This window comes from Pocillopora damicornis, chromosome 12, assembly GCF_964200805.1.
Source record: "Pocillopora damicornis chromosome 12, jaPocDami1.2, whole genome shotgun sequence".
NCBI classification, from domain to species: Eukaryota; Metazoa; Cnidaria; class Anthozoa; order Scleractinia; family Pocilloporidae; genus Pocillopora; species Pocillopora damicornis.
This window is the reverse complement of record NC_142681.1, coordinates 14,990,065-14,999,515: the sequence shown is the minus strand read 5'-3', so window position 1 is coordinate 14,999,515 and position 9,451 is coordinate 14,990,065. Positions and strand designations below refer to the sequence as shown.

The following is a 9,451-nucleotide window of genomic DNA, read 5'->3' as shown; positions in this document are numbered from 1 at the left end:
TTATTTGGTTTCTATCTAGAGGGAGCCTGGAACTCAACAGGCTCACCCAAGCAAGGGGATCAATTTTAGCCGGCCGCGCGCAAATATCCCGCGCAAAATTTTAAACAAAAACAAGAGTAGCAACCGCTGCCGCGCAAACTATGCCAAGAAAATTAAACGTTCATAAAAAGTAGAGAAAGGAAAACTCGACACTCTTCGAGCACAAAGCTAATTCAATGACGGTTATTTACCATTTTGTTTTAAGCTATTATTGGATTTTATGTAAGTTTACAACTCTTAGAGGGCAAGTTGGTTCTGAAATCCTGGAACAACATGCACAGACATTTGGGCATTGCGTTTAACATGCTAATAATGGCTATGTATTTTGTAGGTCTCAAGTGATGGCACCAAAAAGCGGTTACATGAAAATCTCTGGTGATAAAGATGAAAAAGTCAGTTTTGTATCTTCACTTTTTTTTCGTTGGATGAACGAAGTCCTTAAAAAGGGCAGTCAAAGACCTTTGGATCAAAATGACTTTTTACCCTTGTCAGACGAGAACTCTGGCCGTTTTGTCACCGAAAAGCTTCAGAAGATCTGGGAGAGCGAGAAACATCATTGCAAGATGAATGGGATAAGGCCCAAACTTTGGAAAAGCGTGTTTGATATGCTTTCTGCCAAAGATGTTATCATCATTTTGATGGGGAATATATTGTGCACAACTACTCGCCTTCTCTTTCCACTGTTTCTCGGGTATCTTGTTTCTGAGCTAATGTCAACTGAGGTAGAGAATACTCATCGGCCCTACGCCTGCGCATTAGCTATGTGTCTCAATGGTTTGATCTGTGGTCTTGGTATGCACCAGCGAGACTACAGATGTGAAATATTGGGGATCAAAATAGGAAGTGCCCTGAGGGGACTGGTGTACCACAAGGTAGGCACGAACACCCCAAATTAAGCCGAACAAACTTGAACACAAGTATCTATCCGATATAGAATGATTTTTTCTAGAAATCTGATCGACTGCAACTGGCTTATGCCATGGAGACCTAGAAGGAGAGGGATATTAAACATCGTCACTGGTGGCTGCTTCTGCGAGAGCAAGCAATTCTGCTCACCAACAAAAGAATCGAAGAAACAAACAGTTATTTAGCCTGCAGTTACGTAGGCTACAGATACCATAACGTATACGGCCGCGCTTCTGAACAAGACTCAAGATGGCGCCTGAGTTGTCCCTCTTTTTACCCATTTAAAGATAATTTGGTAGAGGTTTGGTTACTCTCGTTTCGAAACGCATTCATGGATATCTATATGCAGGAGATTAAGCTTAGATGGTTTTTGGAACTTACTTCGTCTTTAATGTCTAACCTGTACTTTCTTTCAGACGCTTCTACTCAGTAAGCAGACGTTACATAGATTTACTGCAGGACGCTTATTCGATCTGATATCCAATGATGTTAAAAAAATGGAAGAAGAGACAGTCACGTTTTTTTCCTCAGCCGTTTTCACAGTCCCTGCTTATGCAGGGGCAATATTCCTTATCTACAATTTGATTGGTTGGCAGGCTGTTACGGGTGTGTTCCTCATGTGTGTTCTCATGCCATACTTTGCCGTCTTGTCTTATGCTAATGCTAAGTTGCACTCGCGCACAGCTACAGTATCCGATGAGCGAATCTCCCTAATGAATCAAGTAGTTTCCGGGATCCGCGCGGTCAAAATGCATGCGTGGGAGGGCGAATATGGACGAAAGATAAAAAATGTGAGAAGGTAAGGTAATTATAATTTCTATTCAGAAGTAGGCTCCAACAACTAGCTTAATTCATTCCCGTAGTTGTTGACCCAAATTATTTAAACCTCGGAAATAGATGACCACAAATCTGTTTTGTCTCCACTGAAAGCTTCATTAGCTAGGCAATTTAAACATGCCACCCCCCCTCCAAAAAAAAAGTCTTTGGACCGCTGTATGAGCCTATCAGAATACCTCTTTTTACAAAAAGTAAGTGTCTCTTGTAACCCATATCATAACCGAAGGACTGGGCGGTCAGTAAATACTAAGTAGATAGTGTTAAAAGTGCACTCTGAAAATGATTGGCTACTCGAACTCCGAATGGCCTTTGCAATTCACTTTCGAGCGACTCGCGCGGGAGTTGCGCCCGAAAATATTGTGATCGTCTTTACCTCAGTGTCGGTGAAAGGGGGTGGATATCACCTCTACTTCAGATAATAATCGATCATTATTATAGGTAGAACATCTCATCGAGTCTAACTTGTCTTCAAGTTATTATTATTTTTTACACGCTGTTATAAGGTGCGCTTGCCGCCCGCTCACCTCGTTAATATTTCAAATCAAAGAGAACACTGATGACGAGCTGGTTCGACAGAATGCCCACATAACTTATAATAACCTTCTATCTTCAGAAATGAAATCAGGGTCATTTCGAAGAGGACGACCATTCAGTCAAGTATCGATGCCTTGTTATACAGTGCAACGCCACTGGCCACTCTGGTGTCAGTAATTACTATGGTACTTACTGGTCAGACCCTCACGCCCGCCAATGTTTTTATGCTGCTGTCGTTTATGGGTGTTATAAAATTTAGTGGCATGTTGAATATGACATATGGTTTAATGGTAACGTGTGACGCCTATGTTTCGCTCGGAAGAATCGAAGAATTCCTTCTTTTGGAAAATCTGTTAAAAGCCTCGGAGAGTGATGAAAGCAACGAGCCCCAACAAAAAACGAAAATTACCTTAACTAACCAAAGTCCCAGTTACTTGAAAAAAGAAGAGGAAAATACGGAGAAAGTTTCCCTCTCTCGTCAAGCAACAAAAATAGGTCCCACTTTACTATGTGTGTCAAATTTAAGCTACGCAAAAACGCATCGTGAAGATGAATTTATCCTTGAGGATATCAACTTCGTTGCACCTTCAAAGAGTTTAACAGTCATCACCGGCCCGGTTGGAAGTGGTAAGTCTACTCTGCTCTCAGCGATCGCTGGTGAAACTTCGAATGCCAGTGGGACGATTGATTATCAAGGTTCTGTCATTTACTTGCCTCAGACAGCTTGGGTGTTCTCGGGAACGATAAAAGAAAACATTCTGTTTGGTCAACCCAACGAGGAGTCCAAGTACGAAAGAATAATCGACGTCTGCGCTCTGAAAGAAGACTTTCAGCGGTTACCTGATGGTGATCAAACAGTTGTTGGAGAACGCGGCGAGGTTCTGAGTGGAGGGCAACAGGCGAGAGTAAGTTTAGCTCGTGCAGTTTATGCTGAAGGAGATATTTATCTATTGGATGATCCACTGAGTGCTGTCGATTTCAAAGTTGGCCAACACATCTTTAACAAATGCATTAAAGATCTCCTAGGAGATAAAATCGTTCTGTTTGCCTCTCATCAGCAACAGCACATGGAAAATGCTGATCAAGTGATTGTGGTTTACAAAGGGCGTGTTCTCGACAAGGGAAGCTTTCCTGAGCTGCTCGAAAAAGGTGTTATCAATTCAATTGTTGACCCGCTCTATAAAGCAGCTCTGAAGGACAAAACGGACTCATCTAAGCCGTTCTGCTGGGAAGATATGGAGGAGCATGATGATGCTGAAAAGTGCCAGACAATACATTCCCTGACCAATGAGGCGAAGAGTTTAAAGATAGCAAAGGAGGATCGTACAATCGGAGTTGTGACATCCAGACTTTATTGGGACTATTTCAGAAGTGGAGCACATCCTTTGATGATAACTGGAATGGTTGGTTTTAGTCTCATTATTCAAGGTAAACCTATTGTTAGAGTGAGTAGAGTGAGTTACAAACCTTGGGTTAAGCCCTAATTTCTTTTATTCTATTTCGTGCAAATCATTTCACAATGACTATGCTTTTTACCAAGAATACGCAGTGTTTTTGAGATTAGACGGTAGAGTTAAGAGACACTGCAGAAATTTCTGACCATGTTTTTGATATCTCACTTGCTCGTACAAGTGCGACAAAGCGCGAGTGAATGGCGAGTCACGCGCGAAAGGAAGAGCCGGTGTTTTTCTCCTCGCGTTTGCCTTGCACTTGTCTCCACTCACCTGAAAAAAAAAAAAACACTCGCTCTACAAACTAACTATATGAGACAAAATGTAGTTTCTAACAATATTTTTATGTAAGATGGTTGACTGCTTCATTTTTTCTGCGTCGTTGTGGTGTTTACAAAAACATTCCCAGAACACTTACGGTAGTAACTAATCCAGGCGAGTTGTTTCTAGTCCCAACAAATCTTACATTGTTCAACCGAGTGATGATATAGAAATACATTTCAACCACTACGTATTAATCATGTTTCTTTCAGCCATCATTGCTGCTCCTGACTTGTGGCTCTCGTTTCTTGCAAGGCTAGACCCAGAGGATCAGAAGAACGAGACAAGTCTATTTGTCCTCGCCTGTCTGGTTGGCGCGTGTTTCACAGTTACTATCGTTTGGGCTTATGGATTCTTGAATGTTTGTCTAAAGTGCGCCGAGCGTCTTCACGATAAAATGGTTGTGGCCATTTTACATGCACCTGTCCTGTTCTTTGATTCAAATCCAGTGGGAAGAATCCTAAATCGTTTCTCCAATGATATTGGCTGCGTAGATGAGATGTTACCCAAAACATTCCTGACGACAGTGCAGATGCTCTTAGTGATATTTGCCCAAATTCTGGTAACAGTTGCCACAAATGTTTGGCTCATATTTCTTGTTGTTCCAATTTCCATGTTGGTCGGTTTTATATCCAATTATTACTTGAAGACTGCCAGAGAACTAAAGAGGTTAGAGTCGATATCCCGAAGCCCAGTGTTCGCTCATTTTTCGGAGACCCTGATAGGACTGGACACGATTCGTACGAGAGGAAGACAGACAGATTTTGTGGATGCACTCTACAGGTATGTCAGAGACATTGATTCAGTTTGTGGTGTCAGAGCCGATAAATGCACAGGGAAAAAATGACTCATAATCACTCGTTTTCTGTGAGCTATTTTCTTTAATTTGCCGGCAATACGCGAAATGGCATCACGTGTCTTTTGTAATCCTATCTGGTACGTGCTGAGACACTGGTCAGCAAGTGGACCTTTCGGTACGAGGCACGGTGGCGAAACGAAGCTATCCGAAGGAGGCACGAGGGGTATTACCAGTTGTGAGACTACAGTAATCGCTCTGTGCGGTTTTCATCCTTCTGATAGGATTTCAACAGTCGTATACTATGAACCGTCAATCAACGAGATCGCGTGACGTAGAAATTTCACAATTAGTCGAAACTATGACAAATGTATGGAACGTATAAGCGATGTTAGTTTCTTTCTCTAATTTTGCCACAGTTTTGATCAATTGGTAAGAGAACGTCATGTCGTACAATTCTGCCTTTAATAATACTCGTGAAAAAAAGCCAGACTCCCGCCTCGCAGTCGTCCCTTTTGTTAATCACCCGTATGATTACTGGCCGAATTGGACTCCACTCAGTTCTATTACCATTATGAGTTTAATTAACAGGAAATACAGACCAGTGGCACTCGTCTTCTCCTTCTGATAAATGTTATACTTAGCATACAAGATGTAGTTGTGATAGTGAACAATTAGAACTGGTCTGTTTTTGGCGAATTTACCATTTTTAATGGAAAAGTATTCATATCGTTAAGAAACTCGGCTCTAGCGGCTCTCACTTCATCTGGACGAATGGAGCATAACTAAGAATGAGATGTGGTTACGGAAATGATCTTTCGGATACTTAGCTAGAAGCTTACGGATGTTCCTTGGAGAGTAACATCTTTTTGAGGGGCAGGGGTGTTGGGCGGAATTTATCGAAGGGCTCCGTTACATTGTCAGACCAAAGGAGACACTGGTCTCACTTCAGTGTACAGACATGATGTAATCTCTTTGAGCTTTTTTTGGAGTGATTGTCGTAAGGAAAATATTATTTTATAATAACAAGCCAATCAAAACAAAAGAAAACTTCACAAGTAGGGAAAGAGGACTTAACTCAAAAACAAGGAAACGGCATTGAACGCTGACAAACGCGTTCGACCAATAGGCGGTTGGTTTTGTGCAAGTTTGCCGGACCAATCACCTATCAAAGTAATTACCAAGCTGTTACAACCCGGTTTATTTTCGACAGTCAACTAAAAAATAACTCCATTATCAAAACTTATTGTGATAAAAACTTTTCCCTTCAGATATCAAGATGTTCATAATCAGGCGTATATTATGGTGATGGCCAGCGGTAGGTGGCTCGGTGCACGTTTGGATTGTCTCGCTTCCTTGTTAGTCGGTGCAGTTGCTCTGGCTGCAATCTTGGTATCTCAGGATGCCGGTAAGCTCAAGATTCTTAGTAACATTTTGGAGTCTTTCTATGTAAAGTACGAATCTATATAGTCGTGTATTAACACAGCATGAACAACTGAATAATAAAATAGGTGTGATTATACGTGCTCTCTCATGAACGGGTGTTTTCTAATCAGGACAGAAACGGTGGAATCAATTCGGGTGGCTTAAGTGCTGAGCAAACTTTCAAGTGTCTTCTATGATTCAAAACAGGAAACTTGTGCTGATAACTCCTCTGCACCTACTAAGCTCGGAGTCAAAACAACGATACTGAGAAAGATGTAAAAAAGACGCTTTATTTATTCCTTCTTATTAAGTGACTGCCTGGACTAGGCTAGGTAACCTAGCCTTGTAAAGCTTTCGTTATATGTTTTGAGCTATCGCGAAAAAACAGGTCCGGAATTTATAGACTTTGGTTCTAATTTTTCTTTTCAGCTTACGCTGGTCTCGCTCTTGTTTACGTCATCCAAACTCTGAGCACGACTCAATACGCTGTTAGAAAAACGTCTGAAGTTGAAAACTACATGACGTCAGTTGAGCGAGTTATGACCTACACCCAACTCGATCAGGAGCCTGGATACGAAGAAGAACGAACACCGCCAAAAGACTGGCCTCGGAGAGGAAGTATTGTGTTGAGAGATGTATCATTGACGCACTATCCGGGGGGACCTCAAGTGCTGAAGAACATCAATCTTAGCATTAAAGGAGGAGCAAAGATCGGAGTTGCCGGCCGTACGGGAGCTGGGAAGTCATCTTTTGTAGCAGCTCTCATGCGCATGCCTGATGCTGATGGAGAGATAGTCATCGACGATGTTCCAATTAAAGAGATAAGCCTCCAACAAGCTCGACGAGGTATCTCAGTTCTTGGCCAAAGTCCTGTTCTTTTTAGCGGATCTTTGAGGAAAAATCTCGATATTTTAGACAAGTTTCGAGACGCTGAATTATGGCAGGCTTTAGAGGATGTGCAACTGAAAGATTTTGTCGGGAGGCTTGAGGCCAAGCTGGATCACGAACTGCTGGAACATGGTGCTAATGTGAGTGTTGGAGAGCGGCAGTTAATTTGCTTGGCTCGTGTGCTGCTACAGCGAAGTAAAATAGTCGTCTTGGACGAGCCAACTGCGCATGTTGACCTAGACACAGAGCAGACGATTTGGAATGTAGTGCGGGACAAACTGAAGGAGTCGACTGTCATCACTATAGCTCACCGTTTGAACACGATAAAAGACTGCCAGAAGATTTTGGTCTTGAAAGATGGAAAAGTTAAAGGGTTTGACAATTTTGACTCAATAATGAACAGTAAGTGAGATGCGATCTTAGGTTGAAATACCTCGAATGTCACGCAGGTCTGATCCTGCAGAGCTCAAGATATTATATTATTATTTGTTGTGGTTCTGTCTAGTATTTGATCATAGACGAAGTCATAATGTGGTAAGAACAGCAAAACGGCACACTAAGCGCAGGCGTGTCACTGATGTTCCAACTGCTTTATGACGTCCTCTGTGATATATCAATGAACAGACCCCACCGTAGCATAGATTACATTTGTTTTATTTAGTAAACAAGGCAAATTTTTTTTTCATGTGGACGTCACTTATCCGTCTGTTCCCCAACTGATCATAAGTAAAAGACCAATGGAGATGCCTTGGGAACGACTTACGAGCGCCACTTACCACCCAACGCAATGCGCACAAGAAAGAAGATAACAGTTTATTCAGAAATAGGAAACTGTTCAGCAGCCAGGCTGTGTCCAGATTTAGGGTCCGATATCAGAGAGTAACAAGTTGTCATGTCAACATTCTCTTTAGGTATAAATTTAGATCTCCTCGGATGAGCATGTCAGCATTCACGTTAGGGAAAAATTAAGATCTTATTGGACAAGTGGAAAGAATGAGAGGAGATGCAGGTCTACGTGATAGTGGCACAGATTTTTTAAAGTCCATATAAGATAGATAACAACTCTAATATATAGATTTATCCAAGCCTAAAAGCGGAGTTCTCGTCAATTTATTTTCCAGCCCTTCATTATTCTGAGTAAAAACTGTAATAAAACTCCTTAGCACTGGCTGTAGAAGAGTTTCTTCCAGGGAAATTAGGGACCAGTCCGGGGGTTGGGGAAGGAGGAACCATTGACGAGGTCTGGAACATGGGGACGTTATTCTCACGACTTGCAAGGCGATCAACACGCATGCTAGTCAGCGGTATCTTCAAACAGCTTAGGACCTTCGTTGTTGTTCCTGATGTTTTGAGCAAATTTTCGAATATAGGGAATGTTTTCTTCTTCAGATGAAGTGTATGATGTCAGCATCAGTCGAAATTATATTCTATTGAGCGTGACTTATAACTTCGGTTTGGGAAATTGAGCCAAAATCGAAAGAAACGACGGTAAACTACTTTGCGTTAAGACGATTGGTCGATTGAAGAGTGAGGACAGCGAGTCAGTAAAACACAACGGCTGAATCGTACGGGCTTCTCTCATATCTTCTCTTGAAGTTACCAGGTATGACCGCTTACCCCACCGTTTTTCCCTAACGTTTCAGCTTCCTCTGTTCAGCGTAGAAAATTGAAAAGAGAAGTAACTTTAAACTCGTGTTAGAGCCTTCGAAATTTTGATGCACACCTCAAAAGCATAACAAATAAATATTCAGTTTAGGTTAGTGAGGTAAAATTGAATCCAAAAAAATAATAGGACGACAGGTTCAAGAAATTTTCACAACCAATTTATAAGGTTAACTTAAATGGTGAAACAGAGAATTAACTCTGAAGTGTAAATTAAAGTGCTATTTAAACCCATGAATAACCCATTGGGCGTTAGCCCTAATAAAGGGAAACAGGGAACCACACGAGGCAAAGAAAAAATCTTTTGACCTCGGTGGGAATCGAACCCACGACCTCCGGATTAGATCTACCATTACTCTGCCGACTGAGCTACGAGGTCGCACAGAGAAAGTCGGGGACATTTATAAGGTTAACCTACCTAGAACAATCAATACAAATTAGACCAGGTTTGTACTGGATAATGCACAAAAGAACTATCTGTGGTAAGAGGGCAGGCTTTCCTTTTTTCATTTAAAGATATACTGAAGTTATCATCTTTCCACAAGCTCAGTGGAAAGTGAGAGTGAATGAAACCGATAGTGACTATGTTATT

General features: G+C 41.6%; 1 protein-coding gene across 1 annotated transcript; it reads left to right on the top strand.

Annotated features, from left to right (window-relative positions):
• The first annotated feature begins 380 nt into the window (after positions 1-380).
• LOC113674070 (ATP-binding cassette sub-family C member 4-like) lies at positions 381-7,762 on the top strand. Its single transcript, XM_089189085.1, has 6 exons — positions 381-911; positions 1,362-1,744; positions 2,396-3,744; positions 4,301-4,871; positions 6,156-6,292; positions 6,739-7,762. The coding sequence occupies exons 1-6, from the start codon at positions 381-383 to the stop codon at positions 7,605-7,607; spliced, it is 3,840 nt and encodes a 1,279-aa protein (XP_089045211.1). The 3' UTR covers positions 7,608-7,762.
• Positions 7,763-9,451: the final 1,689 nt, after the last annotated feature.

Bases quoted from the DNA above. Each gene is read 5' to 3' on its own strand.
- LOC113674070 (XM_089189085.1), top strand. From the start codon at position 381: ATGGCACCAAAAAGCGGTTACATGAAAATCTCTGGTGATAAAGATGAA. The intron at 912-1,361 runs GTAGGCACGAAC...ACTTTCTTTCAG, and splicing joins GGGGACTGGTGTACCACAAG to ACGCTTCTACTCAGTAAGCA. The intron at 6,293-6,738 runs GTAAGCTCAAGA...TTTTCTTTTCAG, and splicing joins CTTGGTATCTCAGGATGCCG to CTTACGCTGGTCTCGCTCTT.